Genomic DNA, 15,422 nt, shown 5'->3' on the forward strand with positions numbered 1-15,422 from the left:
CCAGCATAAGAACATAAGAATTGCCATACTGGATAAAACCAATGGTCCATTTAGCCCAGTATCCTGCTACCAACAGTGGCCAATCCAGGTTACAAGTACTTGGCAGAAACCTAATTAGTAACAATATTTCATGCTACCAATCCCAAGGCAAGCAGTGGCTTCCCCCATGTCCATCTGTAATGGAAGTGAATTTTAAAGATTGTTTTTCAACTCTGTCTTGACCGACCAGTGCACTCGGGGTCTGTATCATTGATTAGAAGTAATTCTGTTTAAAAATGATTGTTTAACTTTGATTGTGTGAAAATAAGTTGGAATGCAGAAGATAAGACACAGCTCTATTTAATTTGTTATGTGAAGGGAAAGATGGCTCTTGTTTTCGGAAGTTCAGCCTGGCCACCTGGACTTGGGAAAACATGTGACCACATTCCCACAGTATGGCTTGTTTACCTAAACAGAAAAGCATTCTGTAATTTTCCCTAGCTCTGAACATCAGTTCTGAGCCTAATAAAAAGGGGAGTTTCCTTCAGTGAAATCGGGAGCTCATCTGTGAGTAACGTACGTACTGCGCAGAGGATCTGTTCCTGATCTACAAAGCTCCTGGCTTTCGCTGTAACAGGCCCCCCCAGCTGATGATAAGAGCCTGGATGATGTAAGGACCAGTGACGATTGTATGTATAGTGTATTTTTGCTTCTTTTCCTGGTCTAAGAACTCTTAGCATTGCTTAGATGTAGAGACCAGTGATGTAATGATTGTTTATATCACTAATCATTGTATATACCTTAATCATTGTAGAATTTAGCCAGCCACCTGCACTTCGGAGCTCAACTCTGGAGGAACGGTGGCTAAGTGCAGGTGAAGCTGTTCCTGTTTCGTCTGTTCTAGTTGCCTGCCTTGTACTACTCCAGTCCAGAGTTCCAGTACTGCTCTTCTGTGTTTCCAGTCCCGAGGTGGTCTTGCCTGCCGCTCCTCGGCAGTGGCCCAAGGGCTCACGAACTCCAGTCCTGCCTCGAGGACCTGACTGAATGCCAAGGCCCTCGAGAATGCGACAATGACATTATGGAATTCCCACTCAACGCACTGTATTTTGGCATCCTTTAGAAAATTGCCCCCTTATATATCCTTATAAAATAGGAGCAATATCCTGCAGAAATTGTTTCTAACGAAAAGCCACAGACGTGTATGCCTGCTCGGAAGCGGGTTTAAGTGCCTGCATGTATTTTATGAAGTATGCATGTAAAATGAAACGCCACCTATGGCCCAGAAAACACTACTCTAAAGTCGCAGACAACTATATTCATTTTTGTCATTAGAAGCCGACTGAACTTTGGTTTTGGCACCGAAACCGACCCAAAATTCAGACACACACAGCCTCTCTTCGCCCTCACTCCCCACCCCCACAGAAACCACCACCACTAACCTCCCTTTTTCCATTCCAGACCCACCCCTGCCTATATTGTCTCCAATCCCAAGATGGCTGCCGAGACCTTCAGTGGCAATGTGAGAAAGTCTATAATATGCTGCTCTTTCCATTACAGCGACTCCCTCACATTTTCCAGGTTTACAGAGATTTTCATTCAGTTTCTTTGACTCATCAGCTTTGAATACCTTGTCTGGCACCATTATCACTCCCAAATCTTCCTCAGTGAAGACTGAAGCAAAGAATTAATTTACTCTCTCCACTATGGCTTTGTCTTCTCTGAGTGCCCTTTTTACCCCTCGGTCTTCTAGCGGTCCAACTGATGCTTTTAATATACCTAAAAAAGTTTTTACTATATGTTTTTGCCTCCAACACAATGTGCCTTCCTTATTGCTTTGTATTTGACTTGCCATTCCTTGTGCTGCTTTTTATTATTTTCAGTCGGATCCTTCTTCCATTTTCTGAAGGATTTTCTTTTAGCTCTAATAGCTTCCTTCACCTCACTTTTAATCATGCCGGCTGTCGTTTGGCCTTCCTTCCTCCTTTTTTAATACATGGAATATAACTGGCCTATGCTCCATGCCTGATAATTTTTTGACCTTTGCAGCTGTTCCTCCTAAGTTTATTTTTTTCGCCGTTCTTCTCATTTTAACATAATCTCCTTTTTAAAAGTTAAAATGGTAACATATTGGATTTCCTGTGTGTACTTACTCCAGAACTGATATCAAATCTGTTCATATTATGATCACTGTTATCAAGCAGCCCCAGCACCATTACCTCCTGCATCACTAAGGACTAGGTCTAGAATTTGTCCTCCTCTTGTTGGTTCCCATACCAGCTGCTCCATAAAGCATTCCTTGATTTTGTCAAAGAAGTTTACCTCTCTAGCATGCCCTGATGTTACATTTATCTAGTCAATATCGGGGTAATTGAAATCACCCATTATTATTATTGTGTTCCCCAGTTTGTTATCCTTCCTAATTTCTGATAACATTTCTACATCTGTCTGTTCATCCTGGTCAGGTGGACGGTAGTACACTCCTATCACTATCCTTTTCTCCTTTACACGTGCAATTTCAATCCATTGGGATTCCAAGATGTATTTTGTAATCTGCAGAATGTTTAGTCTATTTGATTCAAGGCCCTCCTTAACATACAATGCTGTCCCTCCTCCAATTCGATCCACCCTATGACAATATAATTTGTACCCTGGTATGACAGTGTCTGTTATCTTCCTTCCATCTGGTCTCAGAGATGACTAGTATATCTAAGTTTTCATTTAGTGCAATATATTCTAACTCTACCATTTTATTTCTTAGGCTTTCTGGCATTTGCACATAGACATTTGAAACTATGTTTGCTATTCCTATTTACATCTTGCTCAGCAGTTGACAATGATAATTTACAATCTTGAAAATCTGTCTGCTTTTTATTTAAAGATTTTTATTTAAAAAGAAGACACCTGTTCTACTATGGTCTCTATTGCAACCTCACTATGTTCCCTGTTTTGGTGATATCTTTGAAAGGTAACTTGTTCCAAACCATGTGCTTTTGGTTTTGAACAACTGATGGCCTTCCCCAGTTTCTAGTTTAAAAGCAACTCTATCTCCTTTTTAAATGCCAGCAGCCCGGTCCTACCCTGGTTATGGTGGAGCCCATCATTCTGGAACAGGCTTCCCCTTCCCCTGAATGTTGCCCAGTTCCTTACAAATCTAAAACCCTTCTCCCTGCACCGTCACCTCATCCACTCATTGAGACTCCAGAGCTCTGCCTGTCTCTTGGGCCCTACGCTTGGAACCAAAACATGGATTAGTAGTAGTCTTATGTTGAGATTCTAATATTGAAGTACTAGTAAAAAAGGCCCGTTTCTGTTAGAAATGAAACGGGCGCTAGCAAGGTTTTCCTTGGAGCGTATGTTTCAGAAAGAGCGTGTGTGAGAGATGGAGCGTGTGTGTCAGAGAGAGAATGTGTGAGAGAGAGAGAGACAGAGTGTATATGTTTGTGCGAGAGAGTGTGTGAGAGACAGTGTTTGTGTTTCTGTGTGACACTGTGTGAGAGAGAGGGACAAAGACAGTGAGTGTGTGAGAGTGTATGTGGCAGACAGAGAATGAGTGACTGCGTCTGTGGTGTGAGAAACCCCCTCACCCCCTCCCTCTCCCCTGCCCCCTTGCAGCCAGGCATGTGCAGCGACCCTCCTCTCCACGTGTTCCCCCTGCAGCCACCCATGTCCAGCATCCCCCTGCAGCCACCCATGCCCATCAACCCTCCTCTCCCCCTGCTGCGTCCATCCTGTCTCCCCTGCTCCCCCTGCAGCCACCCATGTGGTCTCAGGCCCCCCCCCTCAGCATCCCTCCTGTCCCCCTGCAGGCACGCATGTGCAGCGTCCCTCCTCTCTCCCCTGTCCCCCCTGCAGCCAGCCATGTCCAACAACCCTTCTGTCCCCTGCCCCCCCTGCAGCTACCCATGTCCAGCGACCCTCCTCTCCTGTGCAGCCACCCATGTCTGAGGACACTCCTCTCCTTTTTCCCTGTTCCTCCCCTGTGGCCAGCCATGTCCATCGACCCACCTGTCCCCCCTGATGACCACCAACCCTTCTGTCTCCCTGCCCGCCCTGCAGTGTCCGTCCTGTATCCCCTGTCCCCCTTGCAGGCACCCATGTGGTGCGTGGAGCCCCATCCCTATCTCCCTGTTCCCTGCCCCCCCTGCAGCCACCCATGTGCAGCGACCCTTCCCTCCCCTCCCCCTGCTTCCTTCCAGCCACCCATGTCCAGCGAGACCCCCACTTCCCCCCCCCAGCCGGCTCAGCACCTAAAGAAAGCCTTTTGTCCCCCCCCCCTTAGCGCATCACCCGACCCCCCCCCAACGTGGCACATCACCAAGCCCCTCCCCCCTCATCAACCCCCTCGCCATCCGCAACTGCTAATACAAACTGTGTCCGGCGGCTGCTGCTTCTGCTATTCATCAGCAGCAGCCCGTACATAAAGAAAACAAACAAAAAAAATCCTCCTAAAACGCACCTCCGTTGAGAAGCATCTCACATTGGCTGAAGTCTCAGCATGCGCTCCTCCTCTCCCCTCTGACGTCTCGGCGTTTCTCCGGGGTCTTCCGGCAGGGGCACTGACGTTGAGGGGAGAGGAGGAGTGGCTGCAGAGATGTCAGCCAATGTGAGATGGTTCTCCACGGAGGTGCGTTTTAGGAGGTTGTTTTTTGTTTGTTTTCTTTGTGTACGGGCTACTGCTGCTGAATAGAAGCAGCAGCAGCCGCCAGACAGAGTTTGTATTAGCGGTCGCGGGTGGCGAGGCGGTCGATGTGGGGGGGAGGGGCTTGGTGAAGCAGCGGGGGAGGGGTTGGGTGATGCGGTGAGGAGGGAAGGGGGGTAGGGGCTTTCTGATACCCTGTTGCACGGGTTGTTGTGGTGATGCGGCGGGGGGGCACTTAGAGGTGCACCGTTGAGGCTGTTTGTGTGTGTGTGTGTTTGTGTGTGTGTGTTTGTATGTATGTGTGTTTGTTTGTGTGTATGTTTGTTTGTGTTTGTGTGTGTGTTTCTGTGTGTGTTTGTGTTTCTGTGTGTGTATGTGTTTGTGTGTGTGTGTGTGTTTGCATTTGTGTGTGTGTTTGCATTTGTTTGTGTGTTTGTGTGTGTGTTTATGTGTGTGTGTGCGTTTGTTTGTTTGTGTGTTTGCGTGTGTGTATGTTTGTGTGTGTGTGTGCTTGTGTGTGTGTGTGCTTGTGTGTGTGTTTATGTGTTTGTGTGTGTGTGTGTGTGTTTGCGTTTGTGTATGTTTGTGTGTGTGTGTTTGTGTGTGTTTATGTGTGTGTGTGTTTGTGTGTGTGTGTGTTTGCATTTGTGTGTGTGTTTGTGTGTGTGTTTATGTGTGTGTATGTGTTTGTATGTGTGTTTCTGTGTTTGTGTGTGTGTTTGTGTGTGTGTGTGTGTTTATGTGTGTTTGTGTGTGTGTGTGTTTATGTATGTGTGTTTATGTGTGTGTATGCGTTTGTGTGTGTGTGTGTGTGTTTGTGTGTGTTTATATGTGTGTGTGTATATGTATGTGTGTTGTTTATGTGTATGTATGTGTTTGTGTGTGTGTGTGTGGGGGGGGTTGCGGGTGGCTTTTGTGGTCGTGTGGTTGGGGAGTTTGCCAGCAGTCTGTAGCGATTCCTAGGCAGGGGGAGGAGTACGGAAACACTCTCCCTGCCTGGGTCGTTGTTTGTTGGAGGGGTTGCCAGTTGGTAGGGGTGCCTTTATGGATCCCTTTACTCTCTGTGTTCCGCCCTCGGGGGCGGGGCAGGGAGACATGGTGAGTTGGATGGCGTCACCACCATGAACTTACGAACTGTTTAGGGATTTTGCAGATGGCTTCAGCAGGTTGTCTTCAGAATGTTGAGGTAGCGTTTTATGTACAGATGGGGCGTGGCTGAGGGCGGGTCTATGAGTGAGGATGACTGGTCCTAGCCTATGAAGGCTACAGGATTTTTGTGCTTCTCTGCCTTGGAGTGAGCTTCAGAACGTTCAAGGTGGGATTTATTAATATAGATTTCTGACTGAAGGTTTTTGCCATTTCCAAGTATTTGTTTTGTGAACTGAAAGAGAAGTAAATTTCTCTTAGAACAGCTTTATTTCTTTCTGAAAGTGTAACTGTATGAATATCTGGGTTTAAATTTGTATCAATATAATCATTCCAAAGAACTGGATACATTTGCTAGAAATTCAGGATTAAATAACTCCTGTACTCAGAGACCATCTATGGAGGGCAGGGGAGAAGTTCTAGTCCTGATTTTTTTTTTTTTTTTTTGTAAAATTGATCTTGGTTTTTTTTTTTTTTTTTGGGGGGGGGGGGGGATCAATATTTAGACAAAATGAAATTCTAGCATGTGCCAGCTATAAACTCCAAGTGAAAAGCATCCTACAATCAATACAGAAGGAAAACAAACCCGGTAAGTACGGGGAAAAATACCTCCAAAAAGGACTTCCATAAACCAGTAGGAATATAAGTGGCAGCCGGTGCAGAGCTCAGTCACCCCCTTACAGGAGCTACACCATCTAAAGCTGCAACGCGCCCACCTCGTCGCCAGAGAGAAACCTTGCTCCACAGCTGCAACAGCGGGGCGGGATTGGGAAGGAACTGAAGGGAGAAATACCAATCTAATGTAAGCAGGCACTGTTATAGACTGATGTAAAAGGGACAGCTAGAGGGATGTTGCAAAATTTCACTGCTATTGGCTGCTAAAATAAATTGAGGCGGAGCAGGGGTTGAAAGAAGGTGTTACTATTAGAGTGAGAGCCGAGGGTGGGAAATTGTCCATTATTGCTTGACTGGTGTGACAGCCGGGGGCGGAGCTGGAGAAGTCGATAAGCTCTGCTGGTATTGGCTGGTGCCAAGAGTGAGAGCTGGGACGGAGCTGAGGGCGGTAAGTTATCTGCTACTGATGGGCTTGTGATCCGGGACAGAGCTCGAGCAGTTCAGAAGCTGCGCTGTTATTGGCTGATGCCAGGACTGGGGCCTGGCCTAGAGTTGAAGATCTGCGTTCTTATTGGCTAGCGTTAGAGTCAGTGATGGAGCTGGGGGCGGGGAGTTGTCCGTTATTGACGGGTATAGGTGAAAGGGGTAGGGCACAGGCTGCAGGGCGGGCTTTGGAAGATAACTCTCGGAGGACGTGCCACGGGGAGATTTATTCTCGGGGTCTGGAGGAAGCGGCAGATATGGCTGATAAACATCAGGGGCGTGAGTCGGGCCTGAGAACCGCCGAGCAAGGTAAAAAAAGAGGGAGAGGATGGAGCAAGAGAACCCCATAGTCAAGTCGTCCTGTAGTAGATCATAACAAAGGGTAGGAGGAGGGGGGCTGTAGAGCTACGGTATAGAAATGATAAGCAGCAGTAGTAGTAGACAGAGAAGTAAGAAAGGAGGAGGTCTGGCATAGTAATATCCCTACGTGAGGTGGGGGGAAAAGGAAAAGAGAAGGTAAATAAGGAGGCAAGGAACTTCTCTTTAAGTAGTGGGGCTGTAGAATGCAGGGGGCTTTTCTCTAGGGGGTGGAGGAGGGACCTTCCTACTGGGGAGGAGAACAGCAGGAGGCAGGGAGCTTCTCCTAGTATTCAGGAGTCTGGGGCTTCCCTGGAATGCAGGTCATGATCTCAATACCAGAGATCAGGGAAGAGAGTAAAAAGTTGCGGGGATAGGAATTGGATTCCTACATTCCTTTAAGGTTTAAGTCATGAGGTCTTTATGAGGAATGGGAAATCACTCTCCTGTCAGACCATGTGCCACCCTCATATTTATGGGGGTAGAGGGCAGGGCATTATATATACTTAATGGGAATATTGTTTGTGTGGACAGCTCTGTTTGGTGGGGGATTCCCTTCCCCCTTGTCTATAGATGCAGTGTCTTTTGATTGGCTCCTTGTGAACCTGTTCCTATTGGTTGCTGGTTCTGAGCTAGGGCCAGTCCTCTTTATTTGCCCCTCAGGCTGGATGTGACTGAGAGGCTATCTGCTTTGCATGTCATGTGTCAACAGCTTTTATTTTATTTTTTATTTTAGTTACATTTGTACCCCGCGCTTTCCCACTCATGGCAGGCTCAATGCGGCTTACATGGGGCAATGGAGGGTTAAGTGACTTGCCCAGAGTCACAAGGAGCTGCCTGTGCCTGAAGTGGGAATCGAACTCAGTTCCTCAGGACCAAAGTCCACCACCCTAACCACTAGACCACTCCTCCACTCCTTTTCTGAGAGCTGACCTTTCTTAGTTCCACTGTGGTTCCATCAAGGATTTTTTACCTTCTCTTTCTCTCCTTTAGGTTCTTTCCTTAGAGCAAGTTCCTTCCCAAACCTCTTAGAGGCTTCTCCCTTAGGTTGCTGTAAAAACTATATTCGCTTTCTTTCGCCCAGTTTGAGTTTACATTTCCTCTCAGCAGTGCTGAGATCTGCTGAATGCTCTGGATTGTTATTATTAAGGAATGGCTTTAGTCCCCCTCTCATTGCTCCTGTTCTTGAGTATGCCAATTATTTCTTAAAGGTAGCCACATAGGTGCCAACATTTTAAAATGATTGGGACTGCTGATTACAACACAAATTTTTGCCTCTTTGGACAAAATGAGGAGTTGGCTGGGCAAGCTCAGCATCCACTGCACCCACAGTGCTGGCCCCTATGTTATGGGCTACTGGTGGCTAATGTTAACTGAGTATTTTAAGAAACCATATGGCCACCAGGAAGAGCTTGTGGGATGCACATCTCTAAAGCCACTAAAGAGCTTGTTCTCGGAACCATGCTAATGCAGACTGTGGCAATGTACTGAATTTTCCTTAATTCCCAATCACTCACCTAGTGTTATAAAGGGAGTCAGTTTTTTTTAAATATATTCTCTAACTTCTTTTCTTGTTGAAGCAGAGGGGGATTACTGGTATGCTTGACAATATTACTCTGAATTTAGTAACGTGGTTGCCATGTTAGTGCAGTCCATTTCTTATAAATATAACCTAGAATGTAAATCCCTCCCTGCAAACCTGTTTCATAATTTTCTTCATTAATATGCTTGAGCTATATTTACATAGCATTGAAGCATGCAAACATCTCCTGCATATACACAAGGCATTTCCTGAAAACTAGACAGGATTGTGGTTTGCTCCCTGGTATCTAGTGATGTGTTCTGAAATGTTTAGTGTCAGAATTTTGACAGTTTGATGCAGAGACACAAACACTGCCTCGCACCTTATATTTTTTACAGGCTTTGAAAGAGGTAAGCATTCTTGGGAGCAGGATACAATAGAAATGTATTGCCTAGGCAGGGGTGTGATAAAGAGATTTTTGTGCAAGGATAATGAATTTAGCAGGAGGCGTTCGTGGAATCTGCTGTCATTTGCTTGGTGTCATGATGCCAGTCTGGACAATGCCAGAGCCCCTGAACCATCTTTCTCTTCCTTTCCCTTCCCCTCCCTAGCAGCAAGGCCACACCCTGAGCATGCTTTGTTTGTCATGTTTGCTCATATTTATTTCTTCATACAGAAAATAACTTAGTCAACATACACACTTGTTGCTCAGCTAGAATAAATAATGTTTTTGATTCTATTGTGGCTGCAGGAGTTGTGAGCTAGATTTTTTTTTTCTTCTTGAATCTGAGTTCAGTGTCTTGGATGACTAAAATAAGGAAGGAGGTGGCAATGAGTGGGGTAGATCTGGTGGATAAATTTCTGATGTTACAATCTTTCAATTGTACAGTAATCCTGTGTACAGGAGCCATAATAACAGATAATAAGAAAAGTGTGACATGTGCCAGACTTGTAAGACATCACTGCTTTATCCAAGAAGTCCAGCGTTAGTCATCTTCCCTGGGTCTGTACTATTCTGGGTAGTGCTCATCAGCCCCTACTCCTACTACCTTGCCCCCAAATCCTATAACAATCCATGCGGCTATTGAAATAAGTGAGATAGTTGCCCAGATATTATGACTTAGGCAACCACATAGCCTTAACAGACCATATCTGGCTACCAGCACCCACTGGCGTAGTCTGTTGTTTTCTGATGAGTTGTGGCCTGTTCCAAGCTGGCTAGCCTGCATCAGAATTGTGCAGACTCTCATCCCTATTCCTGACACTTCTTCCTATACCTGAGCGAAGTGTGACCAGATCCCGTTATGAGTGCTGTCCTCCTTTGACCATTCTAGGCTTTGCCATCTTCCTCTAATTATTGTGGTCCTAGGCTTTATTCCACAGTTGTTCAAAAAGCATCCTTTCTCTTTCCTCTTGTTCATTGCTGATCTGGGCTTGCAAATTATTCCAGCCATACCATGGCCATTGGGGCTGCATCCTTGTAACCTCTGTTAGGATTACTCAAGTGGCATGCTATCTTGGTGTTCCACAGTTGTATGGGCAAAAAAATTCACTTTTAATAAAATAGGAGTTTGTTGTCCTATCTTTTAGTAAACCAAAGTGCCAATAGGATAATGCAGAGGTATCCTCCAAATATGACCAAAACAAAACAACCAATTATGAATGTGTCTCCTCTAGGCTATCAAAATGGATTTTCATCAGGGGATTTGAACCATAGATTAGTCTGCAGTACTCCTATGATTTGTTCATGGAATTTAAGCTCTGTTTTCATGTGGTTTTAATGCAGGCTGGGCATTGTTACAGATATACGCAAGATTAGCTTGTATACTAATAGTCCGTTCCCAAAGTGCAAATACATTGGGGAACAATTTCTTATAAGACAGGCTTGCCATTCCCTGATGGGCTCCATATTTCAGATTGTCATTCTAACCAATAATAAAGCAGAAGGAAGATTTGAACACAATGATAAACAGGACACCCTCACCGAATGTTAACGTCTTAGATTTTCAATGATGTACTGCAAGATGCATTGCTGCAAGTAAAGTGTTGGGACAGGTGGCACACTTGCTCTACCACAAAAAGTGTTACAAATGATAGAGCTTTTTAGAAATTCTAGGTGGCTGGGAGAGGGCATGTAGTAAGTGTACAGCAGGAGATAGCAGGCATGACAAAATGGACAGGTTTAGAGATCTTGCCAAGAGATCACAATCACAAAGCTCATTGAGAGCCTGCAGAATCCAGAAGTCACTTGAAGATGTACAGGACATCACAACCCATGATTAATCTGAGGACCAATAGGTCACTGCAATAACAAATATCACTGGACTTATAGAACTAGAGAAACTTCATGAAAGCTAAAGCAGTTATAGGCAACTTAATAGCCTTTGAATCCAAAGTGACATCTCTTATCTCTAAATTGAGACTGGAAGGTTTTGATAGGAAATGGGGAGCTCTACACATGCCCTACTGTTACTCTCAGCTTCTGTTCCTTGCCACTGTTGGAGACAGGATGTCAAATTAAACAGATCATGTGGTCCAAATCAGTGGAATTTATTGCTGAAGCAGGCGGGGATGTTTTCTGCCCAAATAAATAGATATGTTCCTTGCCTGCTGTCCTCTGCAATTAAAACTCAGAAGGTTAGTCTTTAAAACAGTTTTCTAAATGGGTACATGTATAACTTGCTGCATGTTTGCTACTTCCAGTCATGCTCCCCAAACCATGTTTGCACTGACTTTTGAGATGTTGATTATGTAAGTTTAGAATTTACACTCCTTATCCCACCAATTAGCTTCCACTGCAGTTTAGATTAGCAATCACTGCTAGGCTTAAAAATGTGTAAGAGACATACATTGATTAAGGCACATGAAGAGGTGGAGTAAAGGCTGAGGCAGATGTTTTTGAGCAGATGTTTATTAGATAAAACATAAGATGAGATTTAGGCATGTTTTTATTATGTATATTACCTGAAGTGAAATTTTTAGTTGTTTTTATTTATAATTGTATTTTATGACTGTGTATGTATAACGTGTGATCTGCTTAAGTGGAATATAAATTTTATTAACCATAAAATTGTCCCTTTAATCTTAGTGAACATGAAATACAAATCTCATGGGGGTGCAGCAAATCACACACACACACACACACACACTGTTTGAACAGTCCCAGCTTCTGTACACAGCAAGCATTACCAGTAAATTTGAGAGACTGAGATCAGGCTCCACATACCCTGGCTTAGAAGTGAGGTTCGTTGCTGCCATAGTGTGCACAAAAGACCCACTTGGAAACACTGTCCCCCCCCCCCCCCCCCCAACAAAACCAATGCATGTTGCATAACTGCACATGTAGTCTTCTGTCTCTAGGAGAGGTGTTCATGCTGTCTCACAGTGTTTACAAATCCATCTCTTGGGGAAAAGTGCTTGTACTGTCCGACCTTCCAGTCACTGTAAAAGTGGGCAAAGGTCGGGGGTGTGAAGACATACCTGGGTAGGCCTGTAGCCTATCATTTTTGACAGGCCCTTATGCTGTTTAATATTATACTTACAGGGAATGCGAAAACAAGTTCATTTATCTAAAATAAGGCATATCTAGCTCTACAGCTAGGGTTCTCTGATTAACTTTTCTTGTTACGATGGCGAATGGTACCAAGGTTAGGAATGCTGATGGGTTTCAATGAGAGAATTCTTGGTGCCCTTAGATTCTGGTCAGGTCCTCTCTGTATATGAGTATGTAGTGAATTCCAGGAATTGCCTACCTGGGTGAATTCCTGTGTGAGAGTTAATGGGAGATGCCTGTGCATGGATCCTGTCAGCCTGCTTAAAATGAACGGGTCCTTGAAGCAGCATCTTTTGAATATGCTCTTTTCTTGCTTTTCTGCTCAAATGTTAGGGTAAACTATTGAATGCTTCCTAGAATACTAATGCTTAGTTGACATCAAGCTTTTTCTCTGCCCTCTTTGGCCCACTTTAGACATACAACAGATGCCTACGGGACCTCAGGGGACTAACTGACAGCTTTGTCCAAAACTAAGATTCATGTATCATAAGCAGACATTTCTGGTCACTGTGACCAGGAGTGGATACTTATTTTTGACTCGTGGTACTGAGTGTGTTGGATCAAAATTCTGTAGCACTGATTCTGTATGGCATGTAATGGAAAGTGTTTTGTTTGTTTGTTTTGGGGTTTTTTTCTAGTGAAATTAAACCTCTATTTTCACGTTACTGAGCAATGTTTCTTCACGTATATACGTGTTTAGAACAAATGCAGGAAAGGTTACTTTCACTTGCCAAATGGAGAGGGGTGTCCATAGGGCTGGCCCTATAGAATAGGTATGACAATACATGTATAACAATGTCCCAAAGCTACATCTCACTAAGCAGGAGGGACCCCTCAGATTTCCCAGGTGTCCTATTATTTTGTGCCTTCTCTACTGCTGTGATTCTACGAATGTCGACATCTTTAGATGAAAGCTTTTCTGCTTTGAGGGTTCAGCACAGTTTGAGGCATATTTTCAAAGCACTTAGTCTTCCAAAGTTCCATAGAAACCTATGGAACTTTGGAAGGCTAAGTGCTTTGAAAATATGCCTCAGTGTCCCATCTGAAGAGGACCAGATTCAGGGAAGGTTCACCTCACAAATGATTTTTTTTTTATTCGCCTACACCACTGAAGCAACACGTAGGTCAAATTTGCAGTGCTTTGAGGAGGAGATTATGGGCAGAGCAGCGTCTGCGTCTAATATTTGGGCCTCTGATACTTAAGTATTTTAAGGAGCACATGATGTGCAAACCTAAATGAAACCCTCGATCCCAGGGGTAAGGGAGGCTTTGATCAGGCACAAGCAAAGCATAACATAACACGGTTTTATACAACCGGTGGCTCGGAACAGTTTACAAAGTTCAAAATGTGAAAATCTAGTCAGATCCAATATTACAGATTAAACAGTTTAAATATTATTTGATGCAAGAACAGAGTGGGATAACAACCTAGTTCAAGTATTTACAAAAAAAAGCCAAGGTTTTAACATTTTTACGAAAACTTGGAACAAAAATATTTTAATCTAGTGGCCAACAGTAAAGAGTTCTATAGACCAGGAACTGCAATGCTAAAAAATGTTTCTTACAAGATTATTTCAATCAAAGTTCCTGAATGTATAGTTCAGTTTACTACCAGCCCATCTGTAGCAGAGAGAGTAGATTCAAGGATTGGGAGAGAGACAACAGAATCTCCCAGAACCAAGTTCTTATGGTGCCACTGATTAAAGTGAACCATTGCAGATCATCCAGCATTCCGGAAATCACTGAAGGCCATGTTATTCAGAAATGCCTACCCTGCTGGCTCTCCCAGTGACTCCATTGCTGGACGCACACCAAACTAAAGACATTTGGACATATTCCCTTACCTATCAGCTTGCCCTCTATCCCCATCCATTCCTATTCTTCCCCATTATCACTTGTAGATTTGCTGTATTAGTTTCATTTTGCTACATTGGCACTTGCCTCTGTGGTGCATTGTAAGCCACATTGAGCCTGACATTGTTGGGAAACTGTGGGGTACAAATGAGATAATAAATAAATATTAATACACTTAACATTTGAATGTATTTTGACAGAAAGAGCTATGAGGTGGTTTGGATGGCTTCCTAAAGAAAAAGTCCATAGACCATTATTAAATGGACTTGGGAGAAAATCCACTATTTCTGGGATAAGCAGCACAGAATGTTTTTTGTACTTTTTGGGGATCTTGCCAGGTATGTGTGACCTGGATTGGCCACTGTTGGAAAGAGGATGCTGGGCTTGATAGACCCTTGGTCTTTCCCAGTATGGCAATACTTATGTACTTATGACAGGAGCCTCCTGATTCTATATAGTTTGCCCAAATTTGGGTGCCTATGGCAAAGTAATTGATGCCTCATTAACAATCAGTAATGTTAATTGGCAACATTTGATGTTCCATGTGTATCTGCCCTAGGTGTTGTTCTATAACAATCTGTGCCTACGTTTTATAACACACAACTCCAAAGGGGTGTGGCTATGAGAGAAGCATATTACAGAATACTGTAAATTGGGCGTAAACTCCAAGTTAGAACCAAAATCTGTGCTATGCTAGTATTCAATGAAGAGCGCGCTGCGCGGAGCACCATTTTAAAGAATACTGGCTTAGTACGGATCACCCAGGTGCCTAACTTTGCTGAATTCTACCCTTAGTGTGGTTTTTTTTTTTTTTTTTCAATTTTATGTTTTTTTTTTTTGTGTGTGTGACTGGGATGGGACAAAGGTTCTGATCTGTTATGTACTCAGTTACTGCCCCAGCAAGTTGGGACCCAGACTTAACATAATCATTAAGAGCTACAGTAAGAGCAACTAGCCCTGGCACTTAACCGTGAGTGCCACCTGTGCCAAGAAGACCCCTACCTGAGAACACTGGACATTCTGTGTAAGCAGTAAAACTCTTCTGAAATAACATGCCACAACATCCTGCTGTAAAAGATATCTGAATCTTCTATACATCGGCACTTTATAGCTTATTCATACCTGTACTGAAGACGGTACTTCCATCAAAAGCTTGTCCAAAAACTTAGCATATGCTGCTGTAGGTGCCACATGGCCTATGGGTATGAAATTAATGACTGCTATGTGCTGCATGTCTTATGTCCATTGGTATGTGCTAAGCTTTAGTTAAAGGA

The 15,422-nt window shown here is 44.0% G+C and overlaps 1 protein-coding gene across 1 annotated transcript in view; it reads left to right on the plus strand.

The window, feature by feature from the left end:
• Positions 1 to 7,034: 7,034 nt before the first annotated feature.
• The window catches only part of STOM (stomatin), a 55,452-nt gene continuing 47,064 nt past the window's right edge, over positions 7,035 to 15,422 (plus strand). Inside the window, exon 1 of the mRNA XM_030207559.1 lies at positions 7,035 to 7,171. Coding sequence (XP_030063419.1) covers positions 7,120 to 7,171 — 52 coding nt within the window. The 5' untranslated portion in view covers positions 7,035 to 7,119. The remainder of the gene's footprint in view (positions 7,172 to 15,422) is intronic.

This window comes from Microcaecilia unicolor, chromosome 6 (genome assembly GCF_901765095.1).
Source record: "Microcaecilia unicolor chromosome 6, aMicUni1.1, whole genome shotgun sequence".
Classification (NCBI taxonomy): domain Eukaryota; kingdom Metazoa; phylum Chordata; class Amphibia; order Gymnophiona; family Siphonopidae; genus Microcaecilia; species Microcaecilia unicolor.